We start from the raw sequence: 23416 nt of genomic DNA, 5'->3' as shown, positions 1-23416 counted from the left end.
AAAAAAGGAAACTATTTATTTAATCATGATATATGGAAAGCCTTATTATGGCGAGTTTTTTATTTACTACCTTCTCAACTTCTTTGTTTTAAGTGTGTTGGTGAATATAATTATCTTTCATACGTCTTTTCATTAGGGGTTATGCCTTATTGTATTTTGTCTTCATGCTATGAGATTATATGTTTTTCTCCCCTCACAATAACAAAGGTGAGGGTTTTTCTTTCTAATTTCTTTATCAGTGTGGTGCGGTTACCATTATATATGTCTCTTCAGTAACACCATTATCATTTGTATCTTGCTCCATTATTATCACAGTGCATGATATGACATTGACGTGGCCATCTAATTATCATTACTGTAAATATAAATTCTGTAATTGCCTGCAATCTGAAATCCTCTTAGTGTAGTAGAATGTTATCATCATACTCATCACATCCTACAGGATGTAGGTGGATATCATCAGGATAGATGCCATTTTCTTTCTCATCTCACCATCGAGGTGCGGGGGAACACATAAGCTTCTCCCTATCATTATTTTTGGGTACATGGAAATACAGTTATCTTCTGATTCCTATTAATATAGAGGCATGAGTGTATACTATTCCATTCATCTTGTTGCAGATTCCTTCATCCAAGTTGCCTTCCTCCACGTGAGCCAATACACAGAGGCCAAGAAGGGGAGCCTGAACCCCAGATGGGACCAGACAATCCTATTCCAAGAAGTGCTCATTTATGGAAACCTGCAGTCCATCCTAGAAGATCCCCCGTATGTTACTTTGGAACTGTTTGACAAGAACATCTTTGTAAGTCATAGGGTTATTTGTACATCTATGCATGCATGTATGTATGTGTCGTATATGTATATATATATATATATATATATATATATATATATATATATATATAGTGCAAACACAAGAAGATGATGACGGAGTGCTGAAACTTTTCAGACCCTCACCCCAGTCACAGTTCTGAGTTTAATCCATCTTCGTTCTTCTGCTCACTAAGCCACCCCAGTTTGGACCCACCCATATGCAAATCAGTCTTGACACTGTTCCTCATGGGAAGAGTACAGCCCAACCTTCCAGGCCAGGCCCTCAATGGACCAGAAACAAGCACCCTGGGACTTGTTTCAGGGAGTCACCCCTTATCAGCCAGACTAGCCTGAATCCAGCGGCAAAGTGAGCAAGGGACCCACATCTGAGCATACCCTGGCCACTTAGGGTGAACATAGCAAACACAATAAGATGATGGACGGAGTGCTGAAATTTTTCAGACCCTCACCCTCACCCCCAGCCACAGATCTGGGTTTGATCCATCATTGCATGCATCAGCCATGTTGCTGTTTGATCTGGGCTTTTCAGTCATCCAGCCCAAGTCCTACGTGGTGGCCTCTCAAAGCTTCTGGTTCATAGGGGTGGTACTGGACACAACATTGAATTGAGCCTTCCCTCCTCCTCAGAGGATTCACAACATACAGGCTTTACTTCTAATGTTGTGGGTAGAGCAGTGTAGGAGGCGGCTTAGTATTTAGTACACACTTATGGGAACTACCCAAGGTAAGTACTCATAAACCCCACGGAGGCTGTGTGCAGAGTGAAAACGCAGTTGCGTACTCAATAGAAGTCAACTGGTAAGTCACTGTTGCAGTTTTGAAGAAGGACCCTTCCCAGTGGACCCTGAAGAAACCCTGTGGAAGACAGAAGGTTGGAGAGTTACTCGACACGTGGATATGTCCGGAACCAGGATACCTACACCAGGAAACCCGGGTGCATAGGTGAAAAATGACGTTGGAATCTGCCATAGCTCACAATGGAGGACTTCAGTAAAGATGCCGCTGGCATTGACTTTGCCAGAGTCCGGTGGAATCCAAGGGTGGATACTTGAAGAGGAGAACCTGCAAGCAGGGTGGACAGAGCCTTAGCCACTCAGAGGTGACCAAGAAGCACGGAAGAGCGATGCACACGAATGTCAGAAGATGCAGGAGTGATGACAATGACCTTGTTGATGCAGCTGTGAGAACCAGGCAATGCTGGGGAAGACCAGTAGCCATGCAAGAGCTGTCTCAAGTCAGAAGTCAAGAACTGTTGGTGTCCAACAAGCTTTAGCAGCTGCATCAGGCATGGAAAATGATGAAGGAGCAACATTGGAACCATCAAGGTCCAAGAGACCCACAGAGTGCAGGAGAGTCATGGCAGGCCCGAGCAAGCAGAGAAGCCCTCTGAAGCAAAAGAAGACCCTCGAGTGGACCCATAGGCTAATGGAACAATAGTCGCAAGAGAACCTCGAGTAGCTCACCAAAGATGAGGCCCCTGGTGCAGAGGATGCAGTGAGGATGACGATCTTGACAGGAAGAGATGCTGGAGGCAGGAGCTTCTTGGAGGCCGAATATCTCTGAAGAACAGAGCCAACAAGCCTTGGTAATGGCAAGTCAATACAGTGCCTAAGGGTTTCGTTCCAGCGGTTCTGACAAGGGATAGTGGCCTCAAAATTGCAGAGAGGACAGGTCATGCCTCAGGGCAGTTGCAGAATCACCCCTTGTGTTGCTGAGCCATTCGAAGTCCGTGGAACTTCAGGAGCAGCAGACTGGTCGGCTACGTTGCAGTGCCTGTAGTTGCAGGGGAGTGACTCGTTCACTTCAAGGCAGATTACTTCGGGTGTTCTTGGTGCCCACAGCTGTGAGGAAGATTCTGGAAAAAGCAAAGACACAAATTATGAAGAAGACTTGTAGAAGAGTGAGACTAGAAGCAGCAGGAGTCTTCCTTGATGCAGTCTCGGTTCCAGGTGAAGTCCAAGTGTCCAGACTGTCAAAGAGTGACGTGGTTTCAGGCTTGAGTCTTGTCCCATGACGAATCTAAAGACCCACCCACAGGTAAGCCATTTTACACCCTAAGAAGGATGACTCAGGGTCCCTCCCAGAGAAGGGGCTGGACAGAGGGGAGGATATTCCCATGTGCAGTTTTGCGCTAGAGCGGGAGCCAAGGGCTCATAGTACTGGTTCTAATTGGAGTATGCAAGGAGGGCACCAAATATGCCCTTCAAAACAGTCTGGTGGCACTGGCAAGCGTCCCCGCCCCAGCCCAATAAACTAAGTCCTGTCTGGGAGGTACTCACACCTCCCTGTGACAGGAAACCCATTGTTTTACCTCTCCCTGCTCAAGTTCACCTCAGCAGCAGGATGGCCGAATCATGTCTGGGGTCGGCAGCAGCGCTAACTTGCTAGAAGACCCTGAAAGGCTGTTATCGGGAGTACTAGGGGCTTCCCAGAGGAGCCCCAAGTGCATGGAATCATACCTCCAACACCGGTAATCGTGTTGGGGTATGATTCCAACATGTTTGATACCAAACATACCCCGGTTCGGCACAGTCACTATATAGTTAGCCATCGCATAAAGACGGATGGCCACTACATGTATCAAAATGGCAGACCACACTTAAAAAACCTGGAGAATTGACTTCCGGGTTTGTAGGGGTGTCCCGCTCATGAGGGGTACCAACACACTTATAACATAGAACCCTGCCTTCAGGATTGAAAGGCCTACCTTCGGGGTGACTTTTAGGTTTTAAGTGTAGTACCCTCAGATATAAAGAAACTTATATCTGCTGTAAATGGTGCTTCCACCAGCATAGTTTGAGTGGTTTCTCATGGTTGGCACAATACATGCGGCTGCCCATGGGAGACCCCTTATGTATCTATGCCCTGGGCACCTCAGTACCAGTACTAGGGACCTTTAAGGGTACACCAGTCGCCAGTTGTGGAGGTACAGAAGTACTTACCATGACAAATTTAGGGAGAAAGCCCAGTGACTGGGGTCCTAATTAGCAGGATCCCAGTCAGACTAGTCACAAAAACATACTGACAACAGCAAAAAGTGGGGTAACCATGAAAGCGAATCCTACTTTCCTGCAAGCAGTCTTTCCACTCCTGATGGTTTTATACCTGTTCAGTCTGCTAGACATGTGCCTTCTGTTGGTCACCCATGCATACTGGCACAAGTCCCTCTAGTGATGCCCACCTATGCATATTGGCACAAGTCCCTTCTAGTGGTGCCTCCACAGGCAGTGTTCCCAACAAAGTGGAGATCTCCAGATTGCATTACATTCTTTAGGGACACTAGGGTAGACCTTTAGTGGGTGGACTTTGGTAGGGAACCTGTCCCAAGGAAGCCCTTCTATCTACTGTGGCAGCAGTTCTCATGGATTCTTCCACCCTCGGGGGAGGAGCTCATCTGGAGAAATTGGAGATCAGAGGCCTCTGGTATCCAGTGGAACAGAAGTTGCTCATAAATCTGTTGGTGTTGCACACAATACGTTTGGCTTTCAAGGTCTTCCTCCCGCCCCTTTGAGCCTAGTCTGTCCAGATCGTGATGGCCAATATCTGAAAGAGACAGTTAGTCATAGTTTAAGATCAACAACGGCCCCAATCATTCTGCAGGGCACACTTTAGATCTAATTTTAGCCAACTCCCCTAACATTCGCTGCGGAGCAACTTGCCCTCTGACATGGACAGACCATTCATTGATTGAGTTCCAAATTAGAGGTTCCAGGACTCATGTTGTCCCCAATTCACACTTTAGGCCAGATGTAGGTAATTCCTATTTACCGATTCTAAAATACCGAATTTTACCGATTTTGTATATCCGAATCGGTAAATGCTATGTAGATAAAAATTCTGTCAATTTTACCGAATCGGTAATATTCGATATTACCGATTCGGTATTTACCGATTCAGTAATTCCCATTCATTCCTATGGGCCTGGAGGCCCATAGGAATGAATGGGAAGCCATTCACTATTACCGATTTGGTAAATACCGAATCGGTAATGGGGGGAACATTTTTAATGGGTGGCAGGGTGTCACATTGACACCCTGTTGCACCACTGAATTGTGCATGGGTGCACATGTGGCACACATACATGCCCAAAGGGCATATATGTCTTCCACATTTAAAAAAAGCTTTTTTAAAGGTATTCAGTATTTACTACCAACTTGTAGTTGGTGATAAATAACGAATCCTGAAATGAAAAATGCACTCACTAAGGATTCAGTAATTTGCCGAATCGGTATTTAAGAATTCGGTAATTTACCGATTCCTTAAATTACTGTTCGGTAAATTACCGAATCCTTAAACCTGCCTCCTACATCTCAAAACCTAAATACCGGTCGGTAACGGCCGAAATTCGGTAATTTCGGTTGTTACCGGCCGGTATTGGCTACCTACATCTGGCCCTTTGTGAGGTGGTATAGAAAGTGGCATAAACTTACACCCGACCAGTTTCAGGATGTAATTCCAACACTTCAGAACCCTGACTCAGATAGTGTGGTGGAGCACCTGGCCTGTTTTAATGCTAATATGAAAACCACTGTTGATCGTTCAGCCCACTTGAAACAGTGCCCACATTCTATCAGACCCCCCCACCCCCAGACAGCGTGGTTTTCTCCTAACCTCCGGACAGAAAAGAGTCACTATAAAAAACTGGAATGGCACTGGCGCTACTCACATGATATACAGGACAAAGAAAGATATAAACAAGCGCTGGTTCAATACCGTAAAAATATAAAAAATGCTCGCAAAATGCATATTGCGTTGTAACTCGAACAGGCAGGGAATACCCCTACAACCCTTTACCAGATCATAAAATCTTTTACTAATCCTAAGGCGTGCGACAATGAAGAGGCCCCATCTCATACCTTAAGTGACAATTTAGCAAATCATTTCACTCAGGAAATTGAAATGATTTATAATAAAATGATTGCACCTGGTAGTACCCAGAAATACTCTAAGATAGAATATCCAATGACCACATCAAATGCTCAGACATTGGATAACTTTCCTGCACTCATGTCCGAACAGGTAGAGTCACTACTAAAGATAGGTAGATCTGGTTCTCTACTAGATATTATTCCCGCTAAGACCACCTCCCTGATCTCCAAGCAACTCGCTGGCCCCATCTACTGAATTCTCAACTGCTCTAAGAAGGAAGGGAGTCTTCCCCATGAGTGGAGGTGGCGCAAATAATTCCCATCTGAAAAAATCTTGAAGCACCCATGGAAGACTTAGCCAACTATCGCCCGATCTCGCTGCTTCCTCTCCAGAGCAAGCTCTTGCAAAAGCATATTAATAAACATCTGTCTGAATTTGTCAAAACCTTGAACTGTCTTGATCCTTCTCAGTCGGGCTTTAGACCCAGACACAGCACGGAGTGTGCTTTGGTTGCAGTTACCGATATCAGAATGTCATTTTACAACGGTCAAGCAGTGCTTCTTGTACTGCTTGACTTATCTACCTTCTACACCAACTCTCACCAGACTCTGCTCAGGAGACTTAGGGACAGTGGCCTCCAAGGGAAAAGCTCTAAAATGGATGTTGAATTTCTTGTCTGATAGAACTCAGAACATTCATTTGGGCCCTTTCCGCTCTAAGACCACAAGACTGACCAAGGGAGTACCTGAGGTCTCTTGTTTAAGCCCTACTTTATTCAACATTTATGTTACTCCCATAGCGGGATTACTGAGGAATTTAGCATTTATTCCAATCTCTTATGCTGATGACACTCAGCTCCTACTTTCCTTTGATAAAAACAACCCCATTGTTCAGGCCTCTTTTTCGGAGGGTATGATGTTCATCGCTGACAGGAGATCATGCTGTTCGGAGATGCAGCGGTGAGGTGGTCCCCAAGATGGTGGCCAGAGGAACTGGGTTCCGCTCCAATTCCAAAACAGGTAGGTAAAAACCTGGGAGTCCGTATGGATCAGAAACTAACACTAAGGGAGCATGTCACAACAACTGCTGGGGCATACTTCCACATACTTAGTCTTCTCCGAAAAGAATTCTCTTTTTTACCTTCAACCATGCGGAAAACTCTGATCCAGGCATTAGTGTTAACCCCCCTGGATTACTGCAATGCTCTAGTGATCTCAGCCAATAAAGTCTCTTTAAATAGATTGCAGGTAGTTCAGAACACCGCAGCTCATTTGGTTTCCAATGCCCCTCTCCGAACGGCCGACCTCCCCCCTTTTGCAACAATTGCATTGGCTTCCAATACGGAAGCGGATACGATTTAAAATCTGCTGCATTGTTCACAAATCTCTAAATGGCCTAGGTCCCAGTTATCTATCAGACACATTTGCCAAATATCTGCCACCTAGGGCCCTCCAACCAGGGTCTGTCTCTCTTCTTCTCACTCCACGCTACAAAAAATCTTGCTTAGGTGGTAAAGCTTTCTCCCACTTAGCCCCTTACTACTGGAACCAACTCCCCATCCACCTGTGTAAATTTCCAGACTACTTGAAGTTCAGAAGGCTGCTAAAAACCTCACTGTTCTGATTCACTTCTATTCTTGGTTGGCTGTAGTAGTTATAGTGCGGAAATACCCCTAATGGGGTGATTCAGGCACTTTATAAATGAATAAATATCAAACATCAATATATTCCTTACCTTAGTATTACCCCAAGACTTCACACTGTATCCAGAATTTTTTTTCTTAGCAGTACTCCTGCGCTTCGGTAGGTGGCATCGGTTGACTCTGTGCCGGTCTTTGGGGTCGCTGGGATGACGTTACGGTGCCCACTTAGACGCTGCCCCTGCTCGCTGATGTCAGTTCTTTCTTTTTCCGTGCCAGCCCAGTGCAGATCTGGAGAGAGCTGCCCCTTAGTCATTTTTTTACTAAACTTTGTCAATGTTTTGTCTAACTTTTTTTCGAGTCTTTCGACTCCTGATGCGTGTAGGGATGTCCCGACGCCAGACAGGGTTCAAGCCTTGCGACCCCTGTCACAAACTGATGTCTGTGATGGATCCACCAACAACATACATTAAAGGGGGTCAAGGGGGATTTCAGAGACCACACTCTGATACGGCCCCAACTATACTGGACAAACAGGAGTGTCAGAGGGTCTAAAGTTGCAAGAAGAGCCCTGTATGTATGTCTAAAGAGGACTAACGGTGACTAACTTCAAAAACAAAAACCAACCAGGGAGACAAGGGTCACCCTCAATGGAGTCTAGCTAGTGATCATATGAGGATTCCCATCAGTCACCACACGGAACTGCCCTTCATCATTTGGGTTCCTCTTGAAACCACTGATGATGTTATCTATTATATTTCTCATGGAGGGCTATGGTGGTAGAAAACCCTCTCATGGACAGATAGATTAACGTGGTCTCACTCCTCAAACGGAGAGGATGTTACAGGGGGACTGAAGTCGTAGTGCAAAAATTAGTGAAACAAAACAAAATGTAAGTGAAATAAAATTGGATAAGGGGGTGCTAAACACAACTTTATTCTGTGGCTACCCACTCTACCAAGATTAAAAAGTAGACAGGGACAACCCAACTTTTCTTGGATCATCTAATGTATTCTGGGGTCAACATGTTTCTGCAATGCTAGACATAAGTTGTCATTGCTTTCATCAGGACCACTGTACAATATATGCTACTACGAACTAGTGCTCATTAAAGAAAAAAGTGCTCTAAATTACAAACATTTTTTACAAACTCAATACTAAGATCACCTGTGTCCACTAGATGTCTGTATCGATAGTTTCACCATTCCAGTAAGGATATTGCTAGAAATAGTAGAAACATGAAGTTGTCATATCGTAGTCATTTAGAAAAGACATAGCATTCCTGTACTTGCACATTATACTAGATTATAATTATATAATCCTAGTGGGAAGTAACATTCTTCCAGGCATACTCATGAAAACATTTCATTTAGTGCATTAATCTCGACCTTAGTGATGAATTGTCCAAAATAACCAAAGGAGATTGACATCTTACCCCACTTGGAAGATGTATAGACCTCACCCCACCTGGCCACGGCTCAGGATGAAGGGGAAGCACCGCTCTATAAATAGGGCAAAAAACAGCCAAGCTGAAAAAGCCACTTATTTCTAGTGTTAAACAGACAGTCACAAAAAAGCGCCACTCGCGCATCCCAAGGCTCCACTCACATGCCGTGATAGGCTTTTAAAAAAAGATTCAAACTAGGCTATCGTGTTTTCAAATGTAACAGCGTTATTTACGTGCAACAAATGCAATAGCATTAAATCTTGTAGCTTGCTATGGGCACAGAAACTTACTCGCGCTTAGCAGTTCGAAACTGGTGTGAATATTTTAAGAAAAGGCTCTTGCTAGATCTGTTTACAAGAAATTATTCACTCACAGCACTTAAAAAAGTGCTTAAAAAGTAGTAAAGCCACATGCACACGTCTCTCACCTAACCGTCGGTACTTCAAGTAGGCATCTAAGCCGATCGGGGAGGTGTGGGAGTCTGCCTAGGCTGTCGTATATAACGGCATCTACCATTGGGCAGACGCGTGTCACGTGGGTTACTTAAACGGACATGATTGGCTAGATTTAAGACCAATGCTGACAAAGGGTTCTCGTGATTCCTGTGCTTCAAACCGTAAACAACGAAGACACTGGAGCACTCGGCATGTTAATCAAACTAGTATATGAACAGTGTTTAAACACACATCCCTTCCCGCGCTATTTCAGCAAGGGATGCAACACGTATGGTATTACTGTTATCTAGACATTAATGTACGTATTATTTCACTTAAGGTATTAGCTGTTTACAAGGCAGAGAGAAAGAAAGTAAGGCTCCGTGGACTATGGTCCGCCACACATAGCAACACTGTTGTCTGGATTGTAACGCACGTGTAACGCACTTTGAGGGCCATAGTTGATGACTTAGTGATTTATGTTGTAAATGCTGGGTGTAATAATTAGTGAATTGGCATATATATTTTTTGGTGAATTGGCATATATGTTTCTTCACTACTGGGTGTTTCAAATCACGTCATCTCAGGCCATATATCTCAAATTGTAGGTGACATGAGTAGCAAGAGGCGCCATTTAGGCAGGAGAATTTTACCATCAGCTGGAGAAAACTTCATAAGCTAACCCATGGTATATCATCATTCAGCCCTACATGGTTGGTGCCCAATTTCCATACCCATTTTTGTTCTTTCAAAAACAAAAATCTGCCTATGTCAGTGACATGTGACGGAATGTTGGGCTGTTCAATAACAGTCCACTGGAATGCAGTGGATGGATGGCGTGCCTCAAGAAAATGGTTCGTCAGTTTGGTGGCTTGCCTCTTGCACCTGATGGTGCTCTTGTGTTCCGATATCCTGACTCTGATCTTCCGAGTGGTCATCCCCACATATTTTAAGCCACAGGGACATGTAATTAGATATATTAGATTATCACTATTGCAATTAGTGAATTTGTTTTGGATCCATGGCCGTGTAGAGCCTATATCTATTTCTGTAGATTTCTTCGTTTGAGGATAGGAATGACAAGACCCACATGGGTGGTGACCTTTCACCGGGGGAAGATCCCATAGTGTACCCAGAGCCCTGGGTTCTCTATTGCGTGGTCTGGTGTGGATCAAGCGATCCCTCAGATTTGGGCCTCTCTTGAAGGAAAACAATGGCCTCTGAATTGTGGACTCATCAGAGTTCAAAATCGACCAATGACGTTTGACCACTCCCTGGATCTTATTGGACAAGGTACCAAAAGTGGTAACAAAGGTTAACCTCTCAAGGGGAGGTTTTTTCACTGGAGGTTCCAAAAGAGCTGAACGATTGTTATTCCTGGCTCTTTTGAGCGATCGCTGTACTAGTCTCTTCGGATATTCCCTGGATATTAACTGTTTCTTTAGAGCCATAGAGTGAGTCTCGAAAGCTTCAGCACTAGAGCAATTCCTATGTACTCTCAGAAATTGCCCGTATGGTAAATTCTCCCGTAAGGCTTTGGGGTGGTGGCTGTTGAAACATAGCAGCGAATTCTTCGCCATGGGTTTCTTATAGAGTTCTGAGTGTAAACCCTCTGCAGTGGATGTGATAAGTAAATCCAAGAAGGCCAGTCTATCCTGCCCTATCTCTATGGTAAACCAAAGGAACTCATTCCTACTATTCAGCCATCCCAAAAACTCTAGACAGCTCTCACTTGTGCCTCGCCATATAACCAGGACATCATCAATGTACCTTTTCCAAATTCTAATACATTGAAGAAAGGGATTAGTGTTAGCCAACACGTGCTGCTGTTCGAATGAGTGCACATAAAGATTTGCCAGGCTGGGAGCGTAAACGCTCCCCATGCTGGTACCTGACACTTGGAGGTACATGGTGTCCTCGAATTTGAAAAAGTTACGTTTGAGAGCTAGAGTGGCACAAGCCATAATAAAGCTCACAGGGGTAATACTCACAAGGGTCTTGGATTGCAACAAGTACTCGATGACTTCCAACGTTTCGTCTTGAGGTATTGAAGTGTAGAGAGCCTCTACATCAAACGAAACCAGGAGATCCTTGGTGTGGTCGAATTCAATTTCCGGTAACAGGGTAATACGTCACCTGTATCCTTTAGGTACGTTGGCATCTCTTGTACCATGGGGCGCAAGAAGAAATCCACGAATGTTGACAGGGGTTCCAGAATTGAACCAATGCCTGAAATTATGGGCCGTCCCGGTGGTGGTCTCTGTTCCTTATGAATCTTTGGTAAAACATAGAAATAAGGTGTTACCGGGTGCGGAGTACATAAAAATGAGGCTTCTTGGGATGTAATCCATCCTTCAGATAGACCTTCCTCCGTCATGGTGGAGATGATGGTTTTCAATTCCTCAGTTGGATCAACATCGAGGGAGCGATATGATCTCCTATCGCTGAGTTGACGGAGACATTCGGCCCGATAAGTGCTGGTGTCCATGAGGACCGTTGCTCCCCCTTTGTCCGCAGGTTTTATTGTCAGATCTTGGCATGCAGACAGAGTCCTCAAAGCCATTTGTTCATCTTTGGGAAAATTGCAGAAGAATTTCTCCTGGTGAGAGAATAAGTCCTCTATATTCTGCTCCAGAGCGCGTTCAAATGCCAAAACCTTAGGAGGCATGGTATGCGAGGGAGGATTAAAAGTGGACTTACGTTTCAATCCAGTGTAAGACTCTCGTGTCACTTCCATCTCAGATCCTGGTTTGTTAGCAAAGAAGAAATGTAGTCTGACTTTGCGTAGAAATTGGGCTAGTTCAAGACGAGTTTCAAAATGGTCATTGACATGAGTTGGCACAAAACCTAGACCTCTATTTAGAGCTTTCTCTTCAGTTGGTGTTAGGACATGCTGGCTCAGATTGATCACAAGCCCGCTTCCAGGTTGGTCGATGTTGTACTCCTCAGGTTCCTGGTTGAGGTTGAGGTGGATGGCGGGCTGTAGTGGACCTGTGGTTGCTGTTGGCCTCTTTTCCTGCCTCGCGATCGTCCTCGGCCCACGCCTAAAAAAGGCTGTCCTGAGAAGTTATTGGGAAATTGGGGCGGGAAAGGTCCCATATGGGGTTGGAAAGGGCCCATTTGTTGTTGTCCCATCTGTGGGGGAAATTGAGGCCCACCGTATTGCCACGTATTGGGGGGCCACCACATAGAAGTTTGATTGTGTTGGTTGCCTCTCCAGTTGTTTCGGTAATTTCTCTTTCCTCTGCCTCTTGGTTTGGGGCTTTGATGTATGGACCCATTGTCACTTCCTGAGCTAGTATCATCGGAACTTGAAGTTCCGTAATTGGACCCATTTTTGCGTCCATTAGCAGTGAAATCAGGAGGGACATATGTGTCGCTTGTATAAGGGTAAACCTTATCGAATTTGAATTTCTCCAAATCCTTTTTAAATTTCTCAATCTTGACCGATAATGTGAATTCTTTGAACTCTTTATTATTCTTGTTCGTTTCATCTTGGTTTTTCTGAAAAGCCTTAGTGGATAGTGTAGTTCTTATTTGAGATTCTAATAGTTGAATTTCAACTAGTATTGTGTCTGCAATTCTTTTTGATGTTTGTATGATAAGTATTAACCAGTCCCTAGTGCATCGCCAAGCGATGAGGGACCAGTTTTTGAGGAACTCTTTATCATTAAGGAACAATCTGGGACTGTTGGTGACAATCAGTCCAGTTGGAGCACAGTTGTTCCGTAAGTACTGGGCCATCACTGTTCCATGTAGTGTGATGCGTGTGTGGGATTTTTTTAGGGTCAAGATCTTACCCCATTCATCTGCATTACTACTGACAACTGTCGGTAGCATTTCAAGTAAATCAGGATGACTCGACAGGGCAAGTTGTAAGTCATCATCATCAAAAGCAAGTCCCTGGATCTCTGCCATTGTAGGAGGGAAAACTTAAAGATGCGCAAAGGTACTGAACAGTGACGTCTGTAAACACACGAGAGCTTATCGCTTAACAAGCTATGTTAGCGTAAACAGACCAAAGATTGATCTGTATCTTGAGCAACAGACCCGCAGTCAAACGACTGCTCAAATAGCAACAACAACATACATTAAAGGGGGTCAAGGGGGATTTTAGAGACCACACTCTGATACGGCCCCAACTATACTGGACAAATAGGAGTGTCAGAGGGTCTAAAGTTGCAAGAAGAGCGCTGTATGTATGTCTAAAGAGGACTAACGGTGACTAACTTCAATAACAAAAACCAACCAGGGAGACAAGGGTCACCCTCAATGGAGTCTAGCTAGTGATCATATGAGGATTCCCATCAGTCACCACACGGAACTGCCCTTCATCATTTGGGTTCCTCTTGAGACCACTGATGATGTTATCTATTATATTTCTCATGGAGGGCTATGGTGGTAGAAAACCCTCTCATGGACAGATAGATTAACGTGGTCTCACTCCTCAAACGGAGAGGATGTTACAGGGGGACTGAAGTCGTAGTGCAAAAATTAGTGAAACAAAACAAAATGCAAGTGAAATAAAATTGGATAAGGGGGTGCTAAACACAACTTTATTCTGTGGCTACCCACTCTACCAAGATTAAAAAGTAGACAGGGACAACCCAACTTTTCTTAGATCATCTAATGTATTCTGGGGTCAACATGTTTCTGCAATGTTAGACATAAGTTGTCATTGCTTTCATCAGGACCACTGTACAATATATGCTACTACGAACTAGTGCTCATTAAAGAAAAAAGTGCTCTAAATTACAAAACATTTTTACAAACTCGATACTAAGATCACCTGTGTCCACTAGATGTCTGTATCGATAGTTTCACCATTCCAGTAAGGATATTGCAAGAAATAGTAGAAACATGAAGTTGTCATATCGTAGTCATTTAGAAAAGACATAGCATTCCTGTACTTGCACATTATACGAGATTATAATTATATAATCCTAGTGGGAAGTAACATTCTTCCAGGCATACTCATGAAAACATTTCATTTAGTGCATTAATCTCGACCTTAGTGATGAATTGTCCAAAATAACCAAAGGAGATTGACATCTTACCCCACTTGGAAGATGTATAGACCTCACCCCACCTGGCCACGGCTCAGGATGAAGGGGAAGCACCGCTCTATAAATAGGGCAAAAAACAGCCAAGCTGAAAAAGCCACTTATTTCTAGTGTTAAACAGACAGTCACAAAAAAGCGCCACTCGCGCATCCCAACGCTCCACTCACATGCCGTGATAGGCTTTTAAAAAAAGATTCAAACTAGGCTATCGTGTTTTCAAATGTAACAGCGTTATTTACGTGCAACAAATGCAATAGCATTAAATCTTGTAGCTTGCTATGGGTGGGCACAGAAACTTACTCGCGCTTAGCAGTTCGAAACTGGTGTGAATATTTTAAGAAAAGGCTCTTGCTAGATCTGTTTACAAGAAATTATTCACTCACAGCACTTAAAAAAGTACTTAAAAAAGTAGTACAGCCACATGCACACGTCTCTCACCTAACCGTCGGTACTTCAAGTAGGCATCTAAGCCGATCGGGGAGGTGTGGGAGTCTGCCTAGGCTGTCGTATATAACGGCATCTACCATTGGGCAGACGCGTGTCACGTCGGTTACTAAAACGGACATGATTGGCTAGATTTAAGACCAATGCTGACAAAGTGTTCTCGTGATTCCTGTGCTTCAAAACGTAAACAACGAAGACACTGGAGCACTCGGCATGTTAATCAAATTAGTATATGAACAGTGTTTAAACACACATCCCTTCCCGCGCTATTTCAGCAAGGGATGCAACACGTATGGTATTACTGTTATCTAGACATTAATGTACGTATTATTTCACTTAAGGTATTAGCTGTTTACAAGGCAGAGAGAAAGAAAGTAAGGCTCCGTGCACTATGGTCCGCCACACATAGCAACACTGTTGTCTGGATTGTAATGCACGTGTAACGCACTCTGAGGGCCATAGTTGATGACTTAGTGATTTATGTTGTAAATGCTGGGTGTAATAATTAGTGAATTGGCATATATATTTTTTGGTGAATTGGCATATATGTTTCTTCACTACTGGGTGTTTCAAATCACGTCATCTCAGGCCATATATCTCAAATTGTAGGTGACATGAGTAGTAAGAGGCGCCATTTAGGCAGGAGAATTTTACCATCAGCTGGAGAAAACTTCATAAGCTAACCCATGGTATATCATCATTCAGCCCTACATGGTTGGTGCCCAATTTCCATACCCCTTTTTGTTCTTTCAAAAACAAAAATCTGCCTATGTCAGTGACATGTGACGGAATGTTGGGCTGTTCAATAACAGTCCACTGGAATGCAGTGGATGGATGGCGTGCCTCAAGAAAATGGTTCGTCAGTTTGGTGGCTTGCCTCTTGCACCTGATGGTGCTCTTGTGTTCCAATATCCTGACTCTGATCTTCCGAGTGGTCATCCCCACATATTTTAAGCCACAGGGACATGTAATTAGATATATTAGATTATCACTATTGCAATTAGTGAATTTGTTTTGGATCCATGGCCGTGTAGAGCCTATATCTATTTCTGTAGATTTCTTCGTTTGAGGACAGGAATGACAAGACCCACATGGGTGGTGACCTTTCACCGGGGGAAGATCCCATAGTGCACCCAGAGCCCTGGGTTCTCTATTGCGTGGTCTGGTGTGGATCAAGCGATCCCTCAGATTTGGGCCTCTCTTGAAGGAAAACAATGGCCTCTGAATTGTGGACTCATCAGAGTTCAAAATCGACCAATGATGTTTGACCACTCCCTGGATCTTATTGGACAAGGTACCAAAAGTGGTAACAAAGGTTAACCTCTCAAGGGGAGTTTTTTTTCACTGGAGGTTCCAAAAGAGCTGAACGATTGTTATTCCTCGCTCTTTTGAGCGATCGCTGTACTAGTCTCTTCGGATATTCCCGGGATATTAACTGTTTCTTTAGAGCCATAGAGTGAGTCTCGAAAGCTTCAGCACTAGAGCAATTCCTATGTACTCTCAGAAATTGCCCGTATGGTAAATTCTCCCGTAAGGCTTTGGGGTGGTGGCTGTTGAAACATAGCAGCGAATTCTTCGCCATGGGTTTCTTATAGAGTTCTGAGTGTAAACCCTCTGCAGTGGATGTGATGAGTAAATCCAAGAAGGCCAGTCTATCCTGCCCTATCTCTATGGTAAACCGAAGGAACTCATTCCTACTATTCAGCCATCCCAAAAACTCTAGACAGCTCTCACTTGTGCCTCGCCATATAACCAGGACATCATCAATGTACCTTTTCCAAATTCTAATACATTGAAGAAAGGGATTAGTGTTAGCCAACACGTGCTGCTGTTCGAATTAGTACACATAAAGATTTGCCAGGCTGGGAGCGTAAACGCTCCCCATGCTGGTACCTGACACTTGGAGGTACATGGTGTCCTCGAATTTGAAAAAGTTACGTTTGAGAGCTAGAGTGGCACAAGCCATAATAAAGCTCACAGGGGTAATACTCCCAAGGGTCTTGGATTGCAACAAGTACTCGATGACTTTCAACGTTTCGTCTTGAGGTATTGAAGTGTAGAGAGCCTCTACATCAAACGAAACCAGGAGATCCTTGGTGTGGTCGAATTCAATTTCCGGTAACAGGCGTAATACGTCACCTGTATCCTTTAGGTACGTTGGCATCTCTTGTACCATGGGGCGCAAGAAGAAATCCACGAATGTTGACAGGGGTTCCAGAATTGAACCAATGCCTGATATTATGGGCCGTCCCGGTGGTGGTCTCTGTTCCTTATGAATCTTTGGTAAAACATAGAAATAAGGTGTTACCGGGTGCGGAGTACATAAAAATGAGGCTTCTTGGGATGTAATCCATCCTTCAGATAGACCTTCCTCCGTCATGGTGGAGATGATGGTTTTCAATTCCTCAGTTGGATCAACATCGAGGGAGCGATATGATCTCCTATCGCTGAGTTGACGGAGACATTCGGCCCGATAAGTGCTGGTGTCCATGAGGACCGTTGCTCCCCTTTGTCCGCAGGTTTTATTGTCAGATCTTGGCATGCAGACAGAGTCCTCAAAGCCATTTGTTCATCTTTGGGAAAATTGCAGAAGAATTTCTCCTGGTGAGAGAATAAGTCCTCTATATTCTGCTCCAGAGCGCGTTCAAATGCCAAAACCTTAGGGGGCATGGTATGCGAGGGAGGATTGAAAGTGGACTTACGTTTCAATCCAGTGTTAGACTCTCGTGTCACTTCCATCTCAGATCCTGGTTTGTTAGCAAAGAAGAAATGTAGTTTGACTTTGCGTAGAAATTGGGCTAGTTCAAGACGAGTTTCAAAATGGTCATTGACATGAGTTGGCACAAAACCTAGACCTCTATTTAGAGCTTTCTCTTCAGTTGGTGTTAGGACATGCTGGCTCAGATTGATCACAAGCCCGCTTCCAGGTTGGTCGATGTTGTACTCCTCAGGTTCCTGGTTGAGGTTGAGGTGGATGGCGGGCTGTAGTGGACCTGTGGTTGCTGTTGGCCTCTTTTCCTGCCTCGCGATCGTCCTCGGCCCACGCCTAAAAAAGGCTGTCCTGAGAAGTTATTGGGAAATTGGGGCGGGAAAGGTCCCATATGGGGTTGGAAAGGGCCCATTTGTTGTTGTCCCATCTGTGGGGGAAATTGAGGCCCACCGTATTGCCACGTATTGGGGGGCCACCACATAGAAGTTTGATTGTGTTGGTTGCCTCTCCAGTTGTTTCGGTAATTTCTCTTTCCTCTGCCTCTTGGTTTGGGGCCTTGATGTATGGACCCATTGTCACTTCCTGAGCTAGTATCATCGGACCTTGTGTGTCTTTGTGTCTGGAGGGCGACCACAACTCAAAGTTGTGCTCCGACTTCCGGACCATGAATCCTAAGTCTTTGCAGGAGCTGTCCCAAAAGCTCTTGAAGGCCCGACGGTCAGCTCCCCGTCGCTCTTGGTCTTGTGCGAGAGGAAGATCTCAAGGTCGCTCGCAGAGCCCCCACACCTCGTCGCACTCAAAGTCTTCGAAGTCTTTGGGTAGGTCGAAGCACAAGAAGAATGCAAAGAAGCTTCATCCCCGTTTCTCTGCTGACGCAACGTGGGATTTGGAGAGTTGTCGTTCAAAGGCTCCATCTGTGGTGCCTCCTTCAGAGACGACACCATGCCTCCCCCATTACCGGGAGACGGAGCTTCCCCTGCCCAACTTTGTACATTTTACGAAGACCGTAATCTCATTTTTGGGCAGCCCGGCTCCGCCGACGCACCTTCAGGACTGGATCTGAACCAACGCCAGTCGACAAGCTCCAGCGCCGATCCCGACGACGATGCCCCTGGCCACTGCCTTGCCCCCATCCTCACCCTTGAGATGAACCCGAAGCCTGACCGACGTCAGTCAACGTTGATCCCGATGTTGGAGGATACATCTGATAGAGATTACTAGCCTCAGATTCCTTCACGTAGAATTATCCGAAGGCATGAGACTGGTTCCGGAACCTTTTTGCCGAAGCATCCCTACGCGCCGGGGGTGGGGTGATACCATGCGACGTCCCCCAGTCGTCGTCCGCGTATGTGACGTTAGCGAGGTCACATAAGCCCCACCCCGGCACGCCTACATCAGTTTTCTGTGTACAATGCGGATCTGGTTTTGCTCGGGCCTGTTTTGGGCCCCTTTTTCCTTACCTCATTGTCTATTTTTGGTGGAACAGTGTGCGAATGCCTTTGGGCTTCAAGGCCTGCACGTTGTGTGGGCGTCTTATGTCGGCGACGGACCCTCACCTCATTTGTATGTGATTTTTAGGGGGAAATCACGGCACCACTGATTGCGAGGCGTGCCAACAGTTGAAGTCAAAATAGCACCGGGAGCGCAGGATGAAACTACTCTCTGCGCGTCTCTCAAGGTCGGCTTCATCCCCTCGATCTTCCTCGTCAGACGGCTTCAGAAGCAGCAGTTGTTGTCGTCCTCGCCCCTCTCCGATGTGGCGAGAGCGTCTCCCCGGTTGGTAAGTGTCGCAGTTTGTCCCCCGGGGCTGGTGTTCGGCCTGCCGTTTCCCGGTTAGGGGGCGGCAGGAGTCCTAAATGCAGACATACTCGGCGGCTTTGCAGACCTCACTGGCGTCTCCTCCTCCTTCCCCTCCTGGGGCATCGGCAGATCCCTTGCCTTGCACGGGGCCCTCCACGGTGCCGCTGGCGGCTCCAGCGCTTACTGGTTCGGATCCAGGCTTGGAGGATGTGGTGCTGTTGGAGTGCGGATTCTCAGGGGTCCCTCCTTCAATCCACGGCGCATTTGCCTCGCCGCAAACTCCTGCTGGAGTCCCTGTGGTGTCACGGAAGGTCGCCGGGGCCCGGGTTGCATATCTGAGCCCCGCTTGACCCTCTGGGCAGGCGGAGGCCTTGTCCATGGCTGAGATGACGCCGCCACGGTGCCGGCACCTTCTGGTCTGGGCGGTGCCACAGGGGTCGGTGGGCCCTCCTTGATCCGTTGTGGGTCGAGATTGGGCGGGGACACCTTGTCCCACTCCAGGCCCCTCTCGCCTCTCCCCGCAGGCGGCTGCCTCATCGGAGGGTAAGTCAGAGGTTGAATCGTCCCTGCTGCCCCCACATGGGTCGCCGGGCCACCTCCGTCACATTCTGGGCTGAGGCTGGCAGAGGGCTTCGGTCCCTCTCGTTCCTCCACGCATGTGGCTGACTCTGTGGAGGTCGAGTCGGCGTCATTCCAGCGCCGCCCTTTGGCCACTTCAGCTCCGGTCCCACTCCAGTCCCCAGCGCGGTGTGACTTGGAGGAGCCTTATCTGGCGTCTCCGTCGGCGCCGGATACTGTTGACGTCCTGCCTCAGGCGGCAGACTCTACGGCTCCACACAGAGACCGTGCCACAGATTTGTCTTAAGACGCCCCCTCTTCTCCGGAGGTTGGGTGCCTACTTGTGTCATCCTCCCTGGAGACAGGCTGCCACGTGGCAGCGGCCTTTCTCGCTAGCGTCATCGAAGGGCGGCTCCCCGCCATTTCCGAGGCCGAGGTCTTCACCGGAGGAGCGTCAGGTTCCCCATTCTTCCGTCCCTTCTAACTTCCAGATCTGGCCTTTGCCCGCCCCGCTTGGCTTCGGGGACGGCCGCCTTAGTTTGCAGCCGACAGCCACGGAAGATCTGCTTTCTCCACCGTGGGGCCCTACGGAGGTGGGTGCGGCCTTTGCTCACGCTGTGTCCACGACTGTGTGTATCCTGCGCATGGGTGACCTGGTTGCTCATTTTTCGGTGGACCATCTCTTGGAGGTTCTCCACCAGGGCTCTGGTGGGATGGAGCTGTTGCCTCCCTTTGAGGGTTTGCTCCTTTCCTCCCTGATGGGGGCTTGGAGGCGCCCAGCCTCAGGAGATCCGGTGCCCCAACACCTTCTGTATTGGCACCTTCCATCGCAGCGTGATCCGGCGTGTCTTTCCCTCCACCCCTCTGCCTCAAGTCCACTTTTCCGGCCTGCTTTTCCTTCCTTGCCGCAGCTTCCCAGGATACTGTTCATGTGGACTTATGGCATCATTATTTGGATGGCCGGGTGTTAGCGGAGTTTATTCTCGTCTCTGCTCTGGACATCCAGGAGGTGCTGGGCCAGGCCATGGCTTCCTCAGTTGCCCTCCGTCGCGATGCTTGGCTTCGGGGCGGCGTGTTCCCTGAAAATATTCGGGAGCGGCTGATTGATCTTCTGTTTGATGGCAGCCTGTTATTCCATGCCCCAGCGGACTCCGCCATCCAAAGGTTCTTGGCAGGGCTCCATCCTCCTCCTCCTCCTTACCCTCTTCCTTCCCCTCCTAAGTGACTGCTGAGTCGGGCTGGTTGCCCTTGCTGTGGAGTGTGTTTTCTGGCCATTCGAGCCCTCCTTGGTGGGACTATGGCGTTGTTGGCTGCTGAACGGCCCTTTGTTGACTGTGTGTGTTTTGCTGGCGTTATCTGCACAGAATTGGCCCTGAGATTAGGCCTTCTGTGTGAGAAGTTAGCCTAGCATATGATGTCCACTATTCTAGTGGGCACCTTGCACCAGTCTAAACGACCCTTATTGATGGTGGTTGTAAAGTCAACCTTATAGACAAGCTATCCTAGTGGTAGCGTGGACCAGCAGTCGTAGGCTAAAACTTCAGAGAGCATGTGAAGCCAGCTGTTTTACCAATCATAATCCCTTGAATACCAAATGAAAGGACACCACACAAGGTATATATCAAATATATATGTATTTATTACTATCACAACCCCTTGATTGACTTAAAATGGAGAACGAAGAAGTCACAAAGTTACTGATTAAGGACACTTCCGGGTGGACTACGGTAAAACCCCTTTTAACTAAGACACTTGAAGAGTCAATTTCCCACGGGAGCATCGGAGTACTCAAGTTACCTCACCCAGGGAAGCCGGGTGCATAGGTGTCTTTTCGTGTCGGGTTTCGTCGATGCTTTCAATGGAGACCTGCAAAAGAAGTGCTGCAGGCGGCCGAAGGAAGAGTGTCCGGGTGGATCCAAGGGTGGATCGAAGAACTGAAGAACCTGAAAGCAGAGGGGACAGAGTCTGGGTCACTAGCAGGTGACCAGGAAGGAACCAGGAAGGAACGAGGCGATGTTGCGATGCAAACAGGTGAAGAGGTGAAGCTTGTCTCTGCAGCCATGAGGACCAGGAGGCGTCGACGACAACCAGAAGCTGGATTCGAACTGTCCCACGAAGGATCTAGTAGACTGCGGTGTGGGTATCTGGATTGGACCCAACGAGCCTTAGTAACTGCAACCCACGCAGGAAGTGAAGATTGACTTCAAGTCAGACCAGCAAGGTCTGGGGAGCTTCTCCTTTGCAGGGAAGCTGCAGCAAGCCTGGAGCAACCAGGAAAGAAAGATGATTTCAAAGGTTCGTCTTCAGGGGGCTCACTAGCTAACGGGCTAGCAACCGGCAAGACGCATCGAGCTGAAATGCAGGAGCGGGCCCCACGTGGCACTCGTGGAGTGAGGGGGGCTGAGCTTCAGTGCAAATGGCGCTCGGGTCTGGGGCTTCTCGTACCCCAATGCACAACTGCGAGTTACCTCAGGTGTCGATGCAGTTAGCAATATTGCAGGATGTCCAGGGAGTCTGGTCCCACGTCTCTTGTGTCCGCCACGGGTCTCAGCTTTGCTGTGGATGTGGGTCGGAGTCCAAGAAGTCTGGAAGTCCAGTCCTGAGTAGCTGAGTCTTCGGGTTCCGTCAGGAGCGTCGACAGAGCAAACCGGCAAGTTACTGGTGGTGCCTGTTTGAACAGGGTGGTCACTCCTTGACCACAAGGGAGATGTCTTCAGTCTTCTAGTCGGTATAGATTGTCGATGGTCCAAGAGTTTTTTTTCAGAGTTTCATTCCAGGATAATCTAATGTCTCTAGACACACCTCCTATCTTTATACCAAACTTAGGGGCTGGATTACCTGCTAGGTCCCTCCTATGGGTGGACCTGGGAAGGGGGTGGTTACACTCCTTTCTCTTTGTCCTGTTTTGTGCCAGAGCGGAGCTGGAGTGCCCCAGCAACTGGTTTGAACTGGACTATGCATGGAACACCTTGTGTGCCCCAGGCAGTGTCTCGTTTTGCAGCACTCCCTGCCCCAATACACTAAAATCCTGTCTGGGGAGGTGCTAGCACCTCCCAAGTCAGGAAACCTATTGTCCAGGTCTTCCCTGTCGGAGTTTCGTCCAGCAGCAGGCGGTCAGACTCGTGTCTGTGGCAGCAGCATCCATTTTGTGATTCTGAGGCTCTGTTTAACTTTAAACGGGTAAAGCAGTAACCTACATGTCTTCTCCCTCTAGAAGGGGGGATAATATTCCAAAGTGTTTGGCACCTTACACGACATGTTTTGATAAAGCCAAACCAAAGTTAGTATTAACCGCGAAGGTTATAATGCACTTAAGAGTATATGGTATGGCTATATCATAGAACAGCTATAAGGACATGGTTCAGAAAGCTGAAGAGGGGCTCAGCTCATGCCAGAGCACCCTCTCACATAAAACCAAGCACTCTGCCTCCAGGATTGTCGAGGCCTACCATAGGAGTGACTTACAGGTGCATATGTGTCTATATATATAGATAGATATAGGTATACTATATCTAAGTAAGGGGTGATTACACAACCTTACCCAAGCTGAGTGAACAGCCTGTGGTGTCAGTTTGGATGGCCAGCCAGGGGTGGCATAATACATGCTGCAGCCCCTG

General features: G+C 46.9%; 1 protein-coding gene across 3 annotated transcripts in view; it reads left to right on the top strand.

The window, feature by feature from the left end:
• Positions 1-23416, top strand: part of LOC144792107 (myoferlin-like) — a 3514236-nt gene that overhangs the window by 1538903 nt on the left and 1951917 nt on the right. For all 3 annotated transcript variants that reach the window (XM_078666976.1, XM_078666975.1, XM_078666977.1), the window contains exon 11: positions 622-803. In XM_078666976.1, coding sequence (XP_078523102.1) covers positions 622-803 — 182 coding nt within the window. The remainder of the gene's footprint in view (positions 1-621; positions 804-23416) is intronic.

Source organism: Lissotriton helveticus, chromosome 11 (genome assembly GCF_964261635.1).
Source record: "Lissotriton helveticus chromosome 11, aLisHel1.1, whole genome shotgun sequence".
In the NCBI taxonomy this organism is placed as follows: Eukaryota; Metazoa; Chordata; class Amphibia; order Caudata; family Salamandridae; genus Lissotriton; species Lissotriton helveticus.
This window is presented reverse-complemented; position numbering and strand designations above follow the sequence as displayed.